The 19,944-nt window shown below is 43.8% G+C and overlaps 2 protein-coding genes across 4 annotated transcripts in view; one reads left to right on the forward strand and one right to left on the reverse strand.

Moving 5' to 3' along the window:
• Positions 1-5,362, reverse strand: part of LOC139415887 (ubiquitin carboxyl-terminal hydrolase 12-like) — a 356,199-nt gene extending 350,837 nt beyond the window's left edge. For all 3 annotated transcript variants that reach the window (XM_071164031.1, XM_071164032.1, XM_071164030.1), the window contains exon 1: positions 5,185-5,362. In XM_071164031.1, coding sequence (XP_071020132.1) covers positions 5,185-5,232 — 48 coding nt within the window. In that variant the 5' untranslated portion in view covers positions 5,233-5,362. The remainder of the gene's footprint in view (positions 1-5,184) is intronic.
• On the forward strand, positions 5,353-10,963 carry LOC139415888 (ras-like protein family member 11A-like). The gene is made up of 5 exons (XM_071164034.1): positions 5,353-6,411; positions 7,199-7,255; positions 7,457-7,539; positions 8,467-8,637; positions 8,806-10,963. The coding sequence occupies exons 1-5, from the start codon at positions 6,261-6,263 to the stop codon at positions 9,106-9,108; spliced, it is 765 nt and encodes a 254-aa protein (XP_071020135.1). The 5' UTR covers positions 5,353-6,260; the 3' UTR covers positions 9,109-10,963.
• The last annotated feature ends 8,981 nt before the right edge of the window (positions 10,964-19,944 follow it).

A 19,944-nucleotide genomic window follows, 5' to 3' on the forward strand; every position in this document is an offset into this window, starting at 1 on the left:
GGCCAAGCAGACGCTGTGATCCAGGCCGGCCAAGCAGACGCTGTGATCCAGGCCGTATTCTAGGCAGGCCAAGCAGACGCTGTGATCCAGGCCGTATTCTAGGCAGGCCAAGCAGACACCGTGATCCAGCCCGTATTCTAGGCAGGCCAAGCAGACACCGTGATCCAGCCCGTATTCTAGGCAGGCCAAGCAGACACTGTGATCCAGCCCGTATTCTAGGCAGGCCAAGCAGACGCTGTGATCCAGGCCGGCCAAGCAGACGCTGTGATCCAGGCAGGCCAAGCAGACGCTGTGATCCAGGCCGTATTCTAGGCAGGCCAAGCAGACGCTGTGATCCAGGCCGTATTCTAGGCAGGCCAAGCAGACACCGTGATCCAGGCCGGCCAAGCAGACACCGTGATCCAGGCCGGCCAAGCAGACACTGTGATCCAGGCCGTTTTCTAGGCAGGCCAAGCATCCCAAAATCCACACAAACTGTATAGCATTCATGGAATCTTTACAAGCATTATAGGCTATTAAGTATGCATATTGGGACAACATGTGAATCTAACTAGGCTATCTGACCCCTGAGTATGGCACATCTAAGAAGTTAGTATGCTTGGATTGAACATAGTATGCTAGTATACTTATTGGGGCGTAGCCTAGGCACATCCTCTCCGGCCAGCGCTACAAAGGTATCCCGACCCCATTTGACCCCCTAAGTTATCTTTGCGATGTGCAACAATATTTCACAACAATTATGTAATGCTTTTACAGGGTATGAAGTGCACCATCTGCCTGGGCCTCCACTAGTACAGTATCATGTTGGGACAGAAGGTGTGGTCCCATAGAGAGATAGATGGACTACTAGATTGTGACAGCGTTCTGATGTCATAATGGAACAGATATCTATCCCCGTGGTTGGTTCCCCTAGTACTTATTGATCATTGCACATGTACCATGCATGCATTAGCATGCTCTAGAGTCTACGGCATCATCATACAACAGCTGATTGAATGACTAAATAATCGGGGTCTGTCTGTCTGTGATGATTCCATATGATACAACAGATGTAGAAGATGCAGAGACAGACCACACACACACACACACACACACAGGGGTAAACCGGCTAGCTAACCCCCTCAGCGCACACTCTAAATAAAAATAATAAAAAGGCTGTGTGGGAGAATTCTCCCTGATATCCTTCATTCCTCTCAGCCAAATTACAGTTCTGGCTTAATCGGTCCCCTGATAATGCACTTCTTTGCCAGTGACATGGGAGTTGATGTAAATAAACAAACTGTCACTTGTTTGTCAAATGTGGGAAGCCCTGACAATGTGATTATAAAACAGAGGGTGGCACTCTGGTGTCTCGTTGCCTGGCAACTGATGTTTAGACAGAGAGACCGGAGGAAACTGGTTGAGTTGCATTTCGTGTGGAATGTCTCTCCAGGTATTCTAGAAAGATACAGCCAACCAGCATTCTGCCATTCCATAGAATCGAGCTGATAGCTACGTAAACCAATTAAACTCAAGCTAACAAGCATTGAGGGGATTTGATTTTCTGGCCCTGCATACGCCTATGGGAGGAGTTTGCACAGGGTCAGAAGTGATTACATTGGTTTTGGAACCAGGCTGCCTCCCAGGCGTGAGCCAGCTGCCCCGTTCTGGCCGACAGCGAAGTTGGCACAAAACCAACGTGACCTAGCCTAGGCTATATTAATCACGTGGAGTAATTAGGATTCAGGGTTCACACGCAAACGTAAAAATGCTTCATCTGCCTTCCCAATAAAAACTGAGTAAAAATATAAAAAGGCAACATGTAAAGTGTTTCATGGGCTGAAATAAAATATCCCAGAAATGTTCCATACGCACAAAAAGTTTCTCAAATTGGGCACAAATGTTGTTTACATCCCTGTTAGTGAGCATTTCTCCTTTGCCAAAATAATCCATTGATCTAACAGGTGTGACATATCAAGAAGCTGATTAAACGGCATGATCATTACACAGGTGCACCTTGTGCTGGGGGACAATAAAAGGCCACTCTAAAATTTGCAGTTTTGTCACAAAACACAATGCCATAGATGTCTCAAGTTGAGGGAGGGGGCAATTGGCATTCTGACTGCCGGAATGTCCACCAGAGCTGTTGTCAGAGAATGTAATATTTCTTTACCATAAGCCACCTCCAATGTTGTTTTTGAGAATTTGGCAGTACATCCAACCGACCTCATAACCACAGACTACATACAACAACGCCAGCCCAGTACCTCCACATCCGGCTTCTTCACCTGTGGGATCATCTGAGACCAGCCACCCGAACAGCTGATAAAACTGTGGATTTGCACAACCAAAGAGTTACTGCACAAACGGTCAGAAAACGTCTCAGGGAAGCTCATCGTCCTCACCAGGGTCTTCACCTGACTGCAGTTCTGCGTCGTAACCGTCTTCAGTGGGCAAATGCTCACCTTCGATGGAGCACGCTGTAGAAGTGTGCTCTTTGCGGATGAATCCCGGTTTTAACTGTACCGGGCAGATAACGTGTATGGTGTAGTGTGGGCGAGCGGTTTTCTGATGTCAACCTTATGAGCAGAGTGACACGTGGTGGTGCTGGGGTTATGGTATGGGTATAAGCTATGGACAACAAACACAATTGCATTTTCTCTACGGCAACTTGAATGTACAGAGATACCGTAAGGAGATCCTGAGGCCCTTAGCTGTGCCATTAATTCACCGCCATCACCTCACGTTTCAGCATGATAATGCGCGGCCCCATGTCGCAAAGACCTGTACACAATTCCTGGAAACTCACCAAACATGTCACCCATTGAGCATGTTTGGGATGCTCTGGATTTGTGTATGACAGCGTGTTCCAGTTCCCGCCACACTCCAACAACTTCGCACAGCCATTGAGGAAGAGTGGGACAACATTCCACAATCAACAGCCTGATCAACTCTATGTGAAGGAGATGTTTCGAGCAGCATGAGGCAAATGGTGGTGACACCAGATACTGACTGGTTTTCTGATACCTTTTTTTTTTTTAAGTAGGGGTGTGTATCTGTGACCAACCGTGGCCTCCAACTGCTCTTAAATGCTAGTAAAACGAAATGCATGCCCTTCAACCGATCGCTGCCCGCACCTGTCCGCCCGACTAGCATCACTACACTGGACGGTTCTGACTTAGAATATGTGGACATCTACAAATACTTAGGTGTCTGGTAAGACTGCAAACTCTCCTTCCAGACTCATATTAAGCATCTCCAATCCAAAGTTAAATCTAGAATCGGCTTCCTATTTCGCAACAAAGCATCCTTCACTCATGCTGCCAAACATATCCTCGTAAAACTGACTATCCTACCGATCCTTGACTTAGGCGATGTCATTTACAAAATAGCCTCCAATACTCTACTAGCAAATTGGATGCAGTCTATCACAGTGCCATCCGTTTTGTCACCAAAGCACCATATACTACCCACCACTGTGACCTGTATGCTCTCGTTGGCTGGTCCTTGCTAAATATTAGTTGCCAAACCCACTGGCTCCAGGTTATCTAGAAGTCTTTGCAAGGTAAAACGTCGCCTTATCTCAGCTCACTATAGCAACACCCACCAGTAGCACGCGCTCCAGCAGGTATATCTCACTGGTCATCCCCAAAGACAACACCTGGAAATAGCCAATCCAACCAACTACCTCATTCCCATATGTTTTTGTTTTTCTGCTCTTTTGCACACCAGTATTTCTACTTGCACATCCTTATCTGCACATATCATTCCAGTGTAAATTGCTAAATTGTAATTACTTCGCCACAATTGGCCTATTTATTACCTAACCTCCTTACTTCATTTGCACATTGTATACAGATTTTTCTATTGTGTTATTGAATGCACTGCTTTGCTTTATCTTGGCCAGGTCGCAGTTGTAAATGAGAACTTGTTCTCAACTGGCCCACCTGGTTAAATAAAATAAATAAATGTCTTTATTCCCAGTCATGTGATATCCATAAATTAGGGCCCAATAAATGTATTTCAATGGACTTACTTCCTTATATGAACTGTAACTCAGTAAACTATTCGAAATTGTTGCATGTTGCTTTAATTTTTGATCAGTGTTGTATGAAAATTCTAACACATTTGATGGAATATTGATTTAGCATGTTTCTGAAAGATGTACCATGCTGCATTGTTGACAACATGACCCAGCAGAGCAGATTACTGTTCTATTTGAGATGGACGCTCCTCCCTCATCGCTTTTGGCCGTTCACGTCACGGGCCATATCCCAGTGCACCGCCGCTCAGGTTGATTGATATAAGAGACAATTTATACTTGATCTGTGAGGTGGTCGGAGCAGCCATATGGATGGTGTGACGCAATTCCGAAGCCTCCAGAGGCACACAGATGCCAATTTGAGCGCTATACCGCATCGCATTGCGCCCCTAATTTTTTTTGCAACAATGGGGAGGGCTCAGTATAGTTCCACATTGACGTGACAAGCTGACTGGTTGACCGTAGATGGGGGCGGGAGGTCCTTGTATAAAACACAAACTCACTTCCATGTCAACTTCCTTCACAACAGCTCTGAGAAGTGCAAGAAACATGAATGCCCTAATCACAGTAAATACTGCACAGCCAATGCCAGATAGTAGCTAGCCGGCCATCTACAATTTAGTTAGTTGAAGTTGAAAGATTGAGCAATATGATTTCACTAACGTTACTAGTAGCTAACTAGGTTATAAACGATTTGATCAAATAAAAACGCCTACGATGAATGAGAAAGCTACGTAGTTCGCCAAGTAACTGTCAAGACAACTTTGTATTATTGATAAGTAGCTAGCGTCATCTCGTGGCTAGGCTATTTGCGAGCTAACGTTAGCTAGCTTGTTAGCTTAACTAGATACTTGTTCATCCAGCTTCACTTCAAAACAAGTCCGTGTAGTCTAGTGATCCTAAATAAACTGGTTATTCTATCGGTGGTGATACTTTGCCCTCTTGAAATTCAACAACTCTAAATGTATCAATTACAGCCAACTATTTATTAAAATGTTTGTTTCTCTCTAGAGCTCTAGCTAGGTACGTTAGCTAGCTGGATAACGAGACAACTTTCTGGAAAACCTCAGTCATGTCCTGTTAGCATTCGCCAATTAGCTAGCTGCAAGGGGAACATCATCGCATAGGAAAGCACGGATTGTAAAAACAGAAAAATACCGTACCATCGTACAAATCGAGGCGATCTTTCGGACTGTCATCAGTATTTCCATCCGTCTTTTTCCATATTATTGGACCGAAACCCAATTTTAAAACGTTGACAGCCGCTACGGCTGTGGGAGTTCCGGGGAGACCTTGCACCGTCCAGTTTGAGGATGAGGGAGTGTCGCTGGCTGGTTGGTGCACGGTGCACTGCTCCCCAGACGTACACCGTTCACTCATAGGCCAGTTTCTGGGCTCAGCAATTAGGAGGCGAGACCGAGGCTGGCAGATTAAAGTGGATGGATTATAATTGACCGGTCGTCGGGCAAATAATAAATTATAGCAAAACTAAATTGTAGTTTAGCCTACCACTGCATGGTCACAAAGAACAGAGGCAAACCGTCAAATATGTGAAAATGGTTGAACTAAATTACTCTGTAGGCATATTTCTTAAAATAGTTTGTGTTTAGCCTTCAATTCCAACAATTGATTCAGTTTACTCATTGTATCCTATTTGACTGTCTTGAAATGTAGGCTAATAATTTGGGGAAAAGACATCCCAAAATTATATCATATGCACCATTATGCTTGCCTATCCTAAACAGATAAAATGGCCAGATGCTAACAGGTCAGCGATTTGTAGGGGTTGTGGTGTCAGCAAATCTGCTAGGCTACTCATTCACGCCCCGTTCTCGCTCATCCCACTCCGGTTTGTCTGACTCTTCTCTCTCTTGACTAACAATTGCTCGGGAAGTGGCGGGATTGACTTGTCTGCCCTTCATGGTTTATATGACAGTTCGGTGCTCTGTCTCCATTTATCCCATGTGAAATAACGGTTCCAAGGATACAATCTACAATCGGATAGCCTAACGGTCTAGGATCGGGCGCCAAAAGAAACTTGATTAGGTCCATTTGTTTAGCAAGGGATCTTCAAACGGTATGCAGGATTGTTTCGAAGTAGCAGCCAGAGGAGACGATTATAATTTCTGTTCTTATCGAGATCGGGTGTATCGAGAGACAGTGGAATATTTTAGCAGTTGGGGGGGACGAGGAGACAGAGGAACGGCATTCGCAGACTGGACTCACAAGGGGCTTCTAAATGCGTCTTCTTGTCGACCCACCGAGAACAATGAATAGTGGTTCTAGCAACTTTCTGCTAGTTCCAATACCGGAGTATCCCGTTCTAGACTGCGTGCCCAACAAAAACGTTAAGATTGTGGTTTTGGGAGCGAGCAACGTCGGGAAAACAGGTAGGGAACATGGTTAATAACTTTTTGAGAAGTGCGCTAAACGAGAATCAATGTGAAAGTGTGTGTGTACATACATTTTGTTTATCAATTTTAGACCTTTAAGTAATTTTCCTATGCGAATAGAGAATGAAGGCTAGAATGAAAATAATTAATTTGCATTAGTTTGTCAAACGGATTGGCTACAAATCCAATTATGCAGACTATCAATGTCGATTTTTAAACAAGTTGTACCTATTCACATTTCCACCTAACACTTCGATCAGAGGTGTGAAACTCATTCCATGGAGGGCCTGTTGTCTGCGGGTGTTTTTTCATTTAAATTAAAAACTAGACAACCAGGTGAGGGGAGTTCTTTAGAAATTAGTGACCTTAATTCATCAATCAAGTACAAGGGAGGAGCAAAAACCCGCGGACACTGCCCTCCATGGAATGAGTTTGACACATGTGACTTAGATATTGTATTAGGCTATGTCTGTACTCTGTAGGATTGGCCTCTAGGCTACACACTGTGGTGTGCCAGGTTGGACAGCTAGTGGTAAACAGTGTCGCCAGCGATTCCCTATATAATGCACTACAATTCACCAGGGCCCATAGTGCACTACTTTTAACTAAACCCCTATGTAGGAAATAGGGTCAAATTTGTGTCTGGATGCAGACAGACTGATGGGAAGCTTGTCTCTACCACCTAAGGAGCAGGCCATGTCAACAATGAAAGATATGTAGCCTGCAGTATTATTCTCAAGGAATTACTCAATGGAGACTATTCATCTCGTTGTTTCATTCACAGCTTTGATCGTCAGGTTTCTGACCAAGAGGTTCATTGGGGACTATGAGGCAAACACAGGTAGGATTTGTATCATTCTCACAGTGCACACTCATATAATATCTGTCATTTCACATTGTAAAAATGTAGCCACACACTAGTTTACTATAGCCTCCTGTGTTTAAAAACAACCAGTCAGTACAAGGCATCCTAATGTGTTGCGTCATCATTCATTTGTTGCATGTCTACCCATCATGCGTGTTGCTAATCTCTGTTTTCCAGGGGCCCTTTACTCCAGAAAGATAAATCTAGATGGAGAACAGGTCTCACTACAGGTTCAGGACACACCCTGTGTCTCTCTACAGGTTGGTCTCTCTAAACACACAATGATGTGTCCCAAAATGGCACCCGATTCTCTATACAGTGCACTACTTTTCACCATATCCTTATGTGCACTGGTCAGAAGAAGTGCACTACATTGCGATTTAGGGTGTCATTTGGAACACCCCAGTGTCTCTCTAGTCTAAAGGTAACCGCTGCTCCTTGCTACAGCCTAGGGGTCTATCTAACCAGACGTGGGGTCAAATACTTTAAATGACATGCCAAGTCTCCCTTGGGATAGAGGTCGTCTAACCTCTTTCTGGATGTAATCACACAGACCGCACTTTGACTATTCCATTGTATTGGTTTAATCGTAACAAGTATTGGACATACAGTAGCCTATGTGTGTATTTGACCCAGATCTGGATATAACGAGTGGAAACATCTCCTCACTTAGCAGTCTTCATTATCAGTAAGAATATATCATGTTACAGTAGACCAGGGCCCCTATAAAGCCTCTGAATATAGTGCTGATCTAGGATCAGTTACGCCCTTTTAGATCACAATGAATGAGATTTATATGGACAGGTTAGGACCTGATCAGCACTCCTATTTTGAGACCTTTTGTGGACATGAGCCTACATCCAGTATCAGGGCATATCCCAGTCATTTCTCTCTACTCTCTGTAGTGATTGTGATGAGTTCAGTCATATCCCATGCATTCATCAAACTCACTTTGAAAACTAACCACCTGTTCAAAGGCCTGGTTTTGTAAACAAAACTACAATCTGAGGTAAAGAGGGCGATCTGTCTGTCCTCCATAATCTCAGAGTAACAACCACACGCAGGCTTCTCATAATAACACTAATACATAGTGTAGGAGGGCAGGCATCACTGTCTACATCAGTCTGTACCAGTGGGCTTTGAGTATTAGAGACAGATGTGGCATGCTCTATTTCCCCCCCCACCAGGACGATGCAGAGGGGCTATATTGTCAGGAGCAGATCAACAGGTCTATCTACTGGGCGGATGGATATGTTCTGGTGTTCTCCATCACTGACCACAGCAGTTATAGAACCATACAGCCTCTCTACCAGCACGTCAGACGCATCCACCCTGCAGGGAACATACCTGTCATACTGGTGGGTTTGACTGTTATATTAGGAGAGCTTGATGTTTTTATTATTATTTAAGTCGCCAGGTATGTCCTTCTCTTACTGGTGTCTAAATAGATAACCTTTTATTTTATCAGGAAGTAATTCTGGACGTCGCCTTAACATTTCTCTAATCCTTCTCTTCTCTCCTCCCAGGTGGGCAACAAGAGCGACCTCCTCCGTGCCCGCCAGGTGCCGGCTGACGAGGGTGAGACGTTGGCAGCCTCTCTGGGTGGGCCGTACTTTGAGGCGTCTGCCAGGGAGAACCACGAGGGGGTCCACGCCGCCTTCCTGCACCTCTGTGGCGAGGTGAGCCGGGCGCTGGGCGGGGGTAACGGGGAGAAAAGGAGAGGGGGGCTGCACCTGGCCCGGCCCAAGTCCCCCAACATGCAGGAGCTGAAGAGGAGGTTTCGACAGGTGCTGTCCTCTAAGGGAAAGTCTTCTACTAACACCTTGTGATGACAATGGGGGGGAAAAATGATTCTTTTTTTTTGGTTCTGGTTCTGGAATTAGAATTCTGGATTGAGCCCAGTTGACTCTCCTGTGATGTCGTTGTATGATAATGAATGGAACACTTTTTTTCAAATGGAGCATTTCGTTGGAACAGTGAGAAGAGGGAAACAACGGATATGGTATTTCTTTGGATTGGAATGGAACATTAAGATAGAGGTTCCCCTTGTGGAAGTAATGGCAAAGAGACAGCAAGGCCCAATACTACCAACACATACCATTCTGACAATCTGACCAATGGTGACAGAGGAGCCTGAAATACTGACTTTGACTGACAGGCCTAACGGACCAATCATAGGCTACTCTGAGATCTGAGCTGTCACGCACTAGCCTACTCTTCTTGCTTCTGATACATTTTTATTGGATTTGAATGAATGTCATCTGAAAATGTACTGTACCCAGAAGCAAAACAAACCCATGTTCTGCACCCTATTCCCAATTTAGTGCACTACTTTCAACCAGGGCACTATGTAGGGAATTGGATGTGTTTGAGAAGCAACTAATATATTTTCAAAATGAAAAACATGAATAGGTCATGGTTAATCAAATGTTTATTTAGCATGTCCTGTGACATTTTAAATATGATCTGTTTTTTAGCAGACTCTTTTATCCAAAGAGACTTACAGTCATGCGTATATACATTTTTACTTATGGGTGGTCCCGGGAATCGAACCCACAACCCTGGCATTACAAGTGCCATGCTCTACCTGCTGGGCTACAGAGGACCATCCTGGTCTGTACTTATCTGAACCAACCTGATTCCCTCTGAACAGTCTCTAACCACAGATCTAGGATCAGTTTACCCTACCATTAGCACTAGCATGAACATAGATCAGAGCTTATAGGGGGAACTTCAGCCAAACTACTGTCAGGCCTAGGGTTACTGCTTGCAAATGTCTGCTAACTTTTCCTACATTTCTGGGTTTACCAGAAATCCCGGTTGGAACTTTCCTGGAATCAGGAGGGAATAAGCATGATTTCTGGAAAACCGGGGGTATTTGGGGGGGGGGAAGTTACTGTAATTTTGCCACCCTAGTCAGGACCCTTTAGAGCAACATGTACACAGGCTCCATTTTGGACGGATATATATTTTTAATAAGAAGCCAGAGAGGAAGGAGACATGGGCTTGTGTTCCAAATGGCACCCTATTTCCTATATAGTGCACTACCCACAGGGCTCTGGTCAAATGTAGTGCACTATATTGGGAGCCATTTGGGACTGACCCATTGGAGAGACATGTCAAATCGGAGTTCTCATGACCTTTCACCTCTATCTGCTGTGTCAGAGTTTTGTGGAACACACCAGAGGTTAGGGAGCGCTCAGTTCCCCCAGACTCGCACGGATACACACAAGAACGCCTGGGGCACAGGGTCAGGGTTAGGGTTACTGGGGCACAGGGTTCCGATAACGACACATTCCTCAGCATCTGGAATTGGTTTCTGTGAATCTGGTCGTTGCGGTCGTTGCCCCCAACCACCTCCATAGAGAGACAAACACCACAAACTTTTAACCTCTGGCCTTTGACCTATAAAATGAATCAGTCTCATTGTGTGCCAGTAGAAGGATTCATTTCACTCTAGTGGCTGAGTATCGCTTTGCTGGGTCATGTTCATTAGGGACAAAATGGACTTAAACAAGGAGGGACTACCTGGACTTGTTCTATAAGAAACACTTTTATTTTGTTCTCTGCAAAGTGTTCTAAGCCGTTTTGCTGTGATTGCTCTATTTAACACGACCAAGATGTTTGAGATGTAGTTTATAAATGCTAATAAAGAAATTTGAACTTGTTTGACGTCAAAAATGAGAGAGAAGTAATTGACCTCATTCTTCAACCATTTTAATTTCCTTCTCTTCCTGTCTCTCAGCAACACACACACACACACACACACACACAGCCATTATAAAGACCCTCTTCCGGTATGCCCCTGGCACCGGAGCCCTCATTCCAGCTATCCTCCCAGAGCCAACAGTCAGCCCCCACTGTAATACCACAGCGTGACTTAGCAACCAATAATGACACATATGTTACAAATAGTAACAGAAACACTTAATATTTAAGCTCTTATCCCAAATGGCACAATATTCCATATATAGTGCACTACTATGGGCCCAGGTGGTCAAAAGTAACGCACTATATCCAGAATAGGCTCTGTTCAAAGTAGTGCACTATGTAGGAAATAGGATGCCATTTGGGATGCATTCTTACCATTATTTCCCTCCAAGTGTGTCTGAATACCTACCAGATGAGCCAGACAGTAGCAACATGGCCCCGGCCCACCATAGAAGAAGAGCTCTGACAGTAGCAACATGTACCCAGCCCACCACAGAAGAAGAGCTCTGACAGTAGCAACATGTACCCAGCCCACCATAGAAGAAGAGCTCTGACAGTAGCAACATGGCCCCGGCCCACCATAGAAGAAGAGCTCTGACAGTAGCAACATGTACCCAGCCCACCACAGAAGAAGAGCTCTGACAGTAGCAACATGTACCCAGCCCACCATAGAAGAAGAGCTCTGACAGTAGCAACATGTACCCAGCCCACCATAGAAGAAGAGCTCTGACAGTAGCAACATGGCCCCAGCCCACCATAGAAGAAGAGCTCTGACAGTAGCAACATGGCCCCGGCCCACCATAGAAGAAGAGCTCTGACAGTAGCAACATGTACCCAGCCCACCACAGAAGAAGAGCTCTGAACACAGCTCTCTGCAAGTCTTGTATTATCTCATTATTTTATCTCAGAGTATCTTCCTGAGGGCTCACACAGCACAGAGGGCCAAATCTGTCATGGATATCACTGTCTGACGGTGAGGACGAACTGTTCCTCTATTATTAGTTGACCTTGGCCCACAGTGGATCTCACACACACACACACACACACACACACACACACACACACACACACACACACACACACACACACACACAAGAAAGATAAGGAATGAATGGGAATCTGTGAAAGCCTCTGGTTACCAGTTCCCACATTAGCAGAAACACACTTGCCTGTCTTGCATGCATAAATACACACAGATGGTTCACAAGAACACACACACACACACACATCCCGAAGGCTCAGTATTGGATGATGAACATAAACCCTCCTTCTTCCCCTTTTCTTTCACTTACACACATAGACACGCACAATCCTGTCTGTCTGCCTCGTTCCCTCTCTGAGCTCCAATCTACCTGGGAAGTTGAATAGCTTCCATATGCTGTTTTACTAGGTCCACGGGAGGAATCATTCTGGTGTGTGTATGAGTTTGTGGAGATTTGTGAATTTTTCCACGTCAACTCTGTTGATCTTTCCCTTCCTTGTTTTTCAAGGTGTGTGTGTGTGTGTGTGTATGTGTATGTGTGTGTGTGTGTGTGTATGTGTGTGTGTGTATGTGTATGTGTGTGTATGTGTATGTGTATGTGTGTGTGTGTGTGTGTGTGTGTGTGTGTGAGAATGTAACAGTCTCTGACATGGCCTGATGATGGATACAGTCTTGTTTGTTGTTGGATTCCTCTTGGGACTGCAGTGGAACTGGTGCTGTCGCCTCGGGCCTCATCTGGGAGGGTTGGTTGGAATAGTACCAAAAAGAAAAGATTACTGAAATGGTACAACAACAAGCTACATTCTGCCAATGAATTCACTGACTAAAATATTCAATAAAGGGCTGATAAAGATCATTTGTATCCCCACAAATTATTTCAAAACATAACACAAAAAAAGCTATTGATCATTTTCTGTCAAGCATCTCAAAGAGGGTGTGTCCATGTGTGTGATAACAACCTTCACCTTCCCTATACCGCAATAAGCAGTTATTGACGATCTCCTCTATCATCTTCCACTGGACAACTCTCTCCTGTCCCTCACCACCATTGTTGACAACATAGCCAATGTGATCACTCCCTTTGACAGATTAACCAATGAGATCATTCTCCTTGACAGATCAAATGGATAACTTCCTGTCTTCTGATAATGGGCCTCGCCCTCGCTTGGGGCAGAATCTGCCCCACAGATCCAGGATCAGTTTACCCTCTGAATCTTACCATCAGAGGGAGAGCATCCAACTTCCTCCTACTCCTCTTGACCTGTAAACTAGCATCTCTAGTATGTCTCTATCACTGTGAAAGCAGGATAGTTGTGAGAGAGCTCTTCAATAAAATGTGATGAATATGTGAAGTCTCATTATGAGAGGGATTAGAACATGGAACATGGAACATGGAACATGGAATGTGTTCTAAAGGAACGTGTTGCTGTACATGGAACAGCTGTTGGTCTCGTTAGTGTGTGTGTCTATGTGTGTGTGTGTGTGTGTGTGTGTGTGTGTGTGTGTGTCTACGTGTGTGTGTGTCTATATGTGTGTGTGTATGTGTGTGTGAGTGTGTTAGAGAGGGCGAGGTTGTCAGCGCCTCTCGTTATCAGATTAGGCAGGATGTGGTGGTTTGGAGACCGGGAGAACACTCAACCAGACAATAACCTCCTGGGATGAGTTGAGGGGGTGGATGAGGAGGAGAAAGAGAGAGAAAGAGAGAGAGAGAGAGAAATAGAGAGAGAAATAGAGTGAGGAGAGAGAGAGAGAGGGAGAGAGAGAAATAGAGAGAGGAGAGAGAGAGGGAGAGAGAGATAGAGAGAGGGAAAGAGAGAGAGGGGGCAAGGGAGAAAGATAATAACCTCCTGGGATGAGAGAATCTGGGATGAGGGGGGAGGGGATGGAGAGCAGGAAATACAGACATTTTCATCCTACAAGAAACATGGTATAGAGGAGATGGACCCACTGGTTGCCCTCTAGGTTACAGAGAGCTGGTAATCCCATCCACCAAACTACCAGGTGTGAAACAGGGAAGGGACTCAGGGGGTATGCTAATTTGGTATAGAGCAGACCTAACTCACTTTACTAAATTAATCAAACAGGAACATTTTACATTTAGATAGAAATTCAAAAGGAAATGATCTCAGCAGAGAAAAATGTTCTCATGTGTGATACCTATATCCCCCCCACTAGAATCCCCATACTTTAATGAAGACAGCCTCTCCATCCTAGAGGGGGAAATCGATCATTTCCAGGCCCAGGGACATGTACTAGTCTGTGACAACCTCAACGCCAGTACTGCACAAGAACCTGACACCCTCAGCAAACTGGGACAAACACCTATCAGGAGCTGACAACATTCCCTCCCCCATTTGACCACCTTAGACACAACTACAACAACATAACCAAAAAAACGGTTCACAACTCCTGCAGCTCTTTCGCACGCTGGGTATGTACATAGTCAATGGTAGGCTTCGAGGGGACTGCTATGGTAGGTACACCTATAGCTCATCTCTTTTGCAGTAGTAATGTAGACTACTTTATCACTGACCTCAACCCAGAGTCTCTCCGAGCGTTCACAGTCAGCCCACTGACACCCCTGTCAGATCACAGCAAAATCACAGTCTACTTGAACAGAGCAATGCTCAATCATGAGGCACCAAAGCCAAAGGAACTGAATAATATTAAGAAATGCTACAGATGGAAGGAAAATAGGGTGGAAATCTACCAAAAAACATTTTGGCAACAACAAATTCAATCCCTTTTCAATCCCAACAACTTCCTGGACAAAATGTAATAGTGAAGGTGTAAACTTGGCTGTAGAAAACCTAAACAGTACATTTGACCTCTCAACTTCCCTATCAAATCTAAAAATTTCAAACAGAAAACTAAAGAAAATTAACAATAGTGACAAATGGTTTGATGAAGAATGCAAAAACATAAGAAAGAAATTGAGAAACATATCCAACTAAAAACATAGAGACCCAGAAAACCTGAATCCACACATTCACTATGGTGAATCACTAAAACAATACAGAAATACACTACGGAAAAAGAAGGAACAGCACGTCAGAAGTCAGCTCAAGGTAATTGAAGATTCAAAAGACTCTAACCACTTCTGGGAAAATTGGAAAACACTAAACAAACAACACAAAAAATGATCTTTCCAAAATGGAGATGTTTGGACAAACCCCTTCCCCAATCTTATTGGCCCTATAACAAAGAAAAACCAGCAAAAACATATACATGATCAAATACAAATCTTAGAATCAACTATTAAAGATTACCAGAACCCACTGGATTCTCCAATTACATTGAATGAGTTACAGGACAAAATACAAACCCTCCAACCCAAAAAGGCATGTGGTGTTGATGGTATCCTCAATAAAATGATAAAATATACAGATAACAAATTACAATTGGCTATACTTAAACTCTTTAACATCTTCCTTAGCTCTGGCATCTTCCCCAATATTTGGAACCAAGGAGTGATAACGCCAATCCAAAAGTGGAGACAAATTTGACCCCAATAACTACCGTGGGATATGCGTCAACAGTAACCGTGGGAATATCCTCTGCATTATCATTAACAGCAGATTCATACATTTCCTCAGTGAAAACAATGTACTGAGCAAATGTCAAATCATCTTTTTACTAAATTACCATACGACAGACCACGCATTCACCCTGCACACCCTAATTAACAACAAACAAACAAACCAAAACAAAGGCAAAGTCTTCTCATGCTTTGTTGATTTTGAAAAAGCTTTTGACTCAATTTGGCATGAGGGTCTGCTATACATATTGATGGAAGGTGGTGTTGGGGAAAAAACATACAACATTTTAAAATCCATGTACACAAACAACAAGTGTGCAGTTAAATTGGCTAAAAACACACATTTTGTTCCACAGGGCCGTGGGGTGAGACAGGGATGCAGCTTAAGCCCCACCCTCTTCAACATTTATATAAACTTATTGTCGAGGGCACTGGAACAGTCTCCAGCACCCGGTCTCACCCTACTAGAATCTGGAGTCAAATGTCCACTGTTTGCTGATGATCTGGTGCCTCTGTCCCCAACTAAGGAGGGCCTACAGCAGCACCTAGATCTTCTGCACAGATTCTGTCAGACCTGGACCCTGACAGTAAATCTCAGTAAGACCAAAATAATGGTGTTCCAAAAAAGGTCCAGTTGCCAGGACGACAAATCCAAACTCCATCTAGACACCGTTGCCCTAGAGCACACAAAAAAAATAGAAGGGCATTCTATGCCATCAAAAGGAGCATACAATTAGACATACCAATTAGGATCTGGCTAAAAATACTTGAATCAGTTATAGAACCAATTGCCCTTTATGGTTGTGAGGTCTGGGGTTTGCTCACCAACCAATAATTCACAAAATGGGACAAACACCAAATTGAGACTGCATGCAAAATTATACAAAAATATCCAGAATTAGGCTGATACCCAGATATGCCACCAGGGGTCTTTTCATAGTCCCCAAATCCAGAACAGATTCAAGAAAATGTACAGTATTATATAGAGCTCTTATTGCATGGAACTTCCTTCCATCTCATTTTGCTCAAATAAACAGCAGACCTGGTTTCAAAAAACAGATAAAGCAACACCTCGCCTCTCCCCTATTTGACCTAGATAGTTTGTGTGTGCATTGATATGTAGGTTATGTGTGCCTTTTTTAAATGTATGTAGTTCTGTCCTTGAGCTGTTCTTGTCTGATGATGTTCTGTATTATGTAATTCTGTATTATGTTTCATGTTTTGTGTGAACCCCAGGAAGAGTAGCTGCTGCTTTTGCAACAGCTAATGGGGATCCTAATAAAATACCAAACACCAATACCCGCTAATTATCAAAATCCACCAAAGAAAAAAGAGCTGTTAAATTCTACAACCACCTAAAATGAAGTGATTCCAAAACCTTCCATAACAAAGCCATCACCTTCAGAAAGATGAACCTGGAGAAGAGTCCCCTAAGTAAGCTGGTCCTGGGGCTCTGTTCACAAACACAAACAGACCCCACAGAGCCCCAGGACAGCAGCACAATTAGACCTAACTAAATCGTTAGAAAACAAAAAGTTAATTACACATTGGAAAGAATTAACAAAAAAACAGAGCAAACTAGAATGCTATTTGGCCCTAAACAGAGAGTACACAGTAGCAGAATACCTGACCACTGTGACTGACCCAAAATTAAGGAAAGCTTTGACTATGTACAGACTCAGTGAGCATAGCCTTGCTATTGAGAAAGTCCGCCATAGGCAGACCTGGCTCTCAAGAGAAGACAGGCTATGTGCACACTGCCCACAAAATGAGGTGGAAACTGAGCTGCACTTCCTAACCTCCTGCCAAATGTATGACCATATTAGAGACACATATTTCCATCAGATTACACAGATCCAGAAAGAATTAAAAAACAAACCCAATTTTGAAAAACTCCCATATCTACTGGGTGAAATACCAGTGTGCCATCACAGCAGCAAGATATGTGACCTGTTGCCACAAGAAAAGGTCAACCAGTGAAGAACACACACCATTGTAAACACAACCCATATTTATTTATTTTCCCTTTTGTAATTTATTTGTACATCGTTACAACACTGTATATATACATAATATGACATTTAAAATGTCTTTATTCTTTTGGAACTTCTATGAGTGTAATGTTTACTGTTCATTTGTATTGTTTATTTCACTTTTGTTTATTTTCTACTTCACTTGCTTTGGCAATGTTAACACATGTTTCCCATGCCAATAAAGCCCCTTGAATTGAATTGAATAGATTAAGGGATTACATTGGGAAAGAGGGATGGGGCAGGGGAGGAGGGGAGGGAGGGAGAGAGAGAGGCCAGGGGAGAGGGTGAGAGAGAAAAGCCAGGTGAGGAGAGGAGGGGGAAAGAAAGTCCAAGGGAGAGAGAGGCCAGGTGAGAGAGAGAGAGGGGAGAGAGAGGCCAGGTAAGAGAGAGAGAGAGAGGGGAGAGAGAGGCCAGGTGAGAGAGAGAGAGAGAGAGCGAGAGAAAGGGGAGAGAGAGGCCAGGGGAGAGAGAGAGGGGAGAGAGAGAGAGAGAGGCCAGGGGAGAGAGAGAGGGAGAGAGAGAGAGAGAGAGAGAGAGAGAGAGAGAGGCCAGGGGAGAGAGAGAGAGGCCAGGAGAGAGAGAGAGAGAGAGAGAGGCCAGGAGAGAGAGAGGCCAGGAGAGAGAGAGAGAGAGAGGCCAGGGGAGAGAGAGAGGCCAGGGGAGACAGATAAGGGAGAGAGAGTGGCCAGGGGAGAGAGAGAGAGAGGCCAGGGGAGAGAGAGAGAGGCCAGGGGAGACAGATAAGGGAGAGAGAGAGAGGCCAGGGGAGACACATAAGGCAGAGAGAGAGAGGCCAGGGGAGCGAGGAATGAGCAGAGATTAAGGGTGAGAGTGATGGGGTGGTGCAAGTGGGTGACAGAGAGCATAGGAGTGTTGAAGACAGAAAACAAGAAAGAGAGAGAGGAGAGAGATAGAGTGAAAGGGCAGAGCAACAGATGAGAGAGAGGGGTTAGAGTGAGAACAAGTGGAGAGAAAGAAGAAAGACATAAAGAGAGACAGAGGGGGGGAGTAGAAGTCATATCTGTGTGTCAGACCTCTGAGCGTGCCTGTCAAACTGACTGATGTATGAACACTGAGGCAGCCAACACACACACACACACACACACACACACACACACACACACACATCACTTTTCCCTACGAAAGACTTTGGGCTTTCATTTGAATCTGGGTTTTAGATAAGTGATAAAGGATCACAGCTTAGCAGGCAGTCAATAAGCGGGTCTCATCACAAGACGTCTGTCCACTGATTAAACCACTGTCTATAGACGGGCGGGTTGACATCGTCACGACAACGATGTGTGTTGTTGTGATTCTGAACGGTCAGAATATATATATAGAATTGCTATAGCAACAATGACAAAACGCTGCTGTGTGGTGAATCATAGAATCAGCTCTCGCCGCATCTTGTTCTTCATACCATCTCTTGTTACCATCTTTGAGGTATTTTGATTGATGTCACCTCTATGGCTAATAAGACTCCAATTAGCTAGCTAGCTAGCTGACAACTGTAAAGATGTATTTGAGAGACAACAAGTGCTTATTGGGCAAATGTTTCTCACATGGAACAGCCTTCATTTCTCACATGGAATAGCCTTCATTTCTCAGAACAAGAACAGACTGACGAGTTTCAGAAGAAAGTTATTTGTTTCTGGTCATTTTGAGCCTGTAATCGAACCCACAAATTCTGATGCTCCAGATACTCAACTAGTCTAAAGAAAGACAGTTTTATTGCATCTTTAATCAGACAACAGTTTTCATCTGTGCTAACATAATTGCAAAATGGTTTTCTAATGATCAATTAGCCTTTTAAAATGATAAACTTGGATTAGCTAACACAACGTGCCATTGGAACACAGGAGTGTTGGTTGCTGATAATGGGCCTCTGTACACCTATGTAGATACTCCATTAAAAATCTGCCATTTCCAGCTGCAATAGTCATTTACAACGTTACCAATGTCTACACTATTTATGATCAATTTGATGTTATTTTAATGGACAAAAAATGTGGATATCAAAAACAAGGACATTTCTAAGTGACCCCAAACTAGTGTATATATATAGATAGTGTATATTATATATATAAATATATATATTATATATTTATATTATTATTATTTTAAACAGAACTTGCTGATGTTCAGTTATTATCTGGTTTGCTTCCTTATCTGGTGTGTGAGTGGAGTCTTATATACCAGACACACAATCTGTTCAGAGATAATGATTAAGATAAAATGGACATATTTGGTCTGTTCAGAGATAATGATTATGATAACATGGACATATTTGGTCTGTTTGAAGATAAAGATTGAGAGACGTGGACATATTTGGTCTGTTTGAAGATAAAGATTGAGAGACGTGGACATATTTGGTCTGTTTGAAGATAAAGATTGAGAGACG

This window comes from Oncorhynchus clarkii, chromosome 9 (assembly GCF_045791955.1).
Source record: "Oncorhynchus clarkii lewisi isolate Uvic-CL-2024 chromosome 9, UVic_Ocla_1.0, whole genome shotgun sequence".
Lineage (NCBI taxonomy): Eukaryota > Metazoa > Chordata > Actinopteri > Salmoniformes > Salmonidae > Oncorhynchus > Oncorhynchus clarkii.

Coding starts and splice junctions, on each gene's coding strand:
- LOC139415888 (XM_071164034.1), top strand. CDS start 6,261: ATGCGTCTTCTTGTCGACCCACCGAGAACAATGAATAGTGGTTCTAGC. Junction 7,256..7,456: donor GGACTATGAGGCAAACACAG/GTAGGATTTGTA, acceptor TCTGTTTTCCAG/GGGCCCTTTACTCCAGAAAG. Junction 8,638..8,805: donor GGAACATACCTGTCATACTG/GTGGGTTTGACT, acceptor CTCTCCTCCCAG/GTGGGCAACAAGAGCGACCT.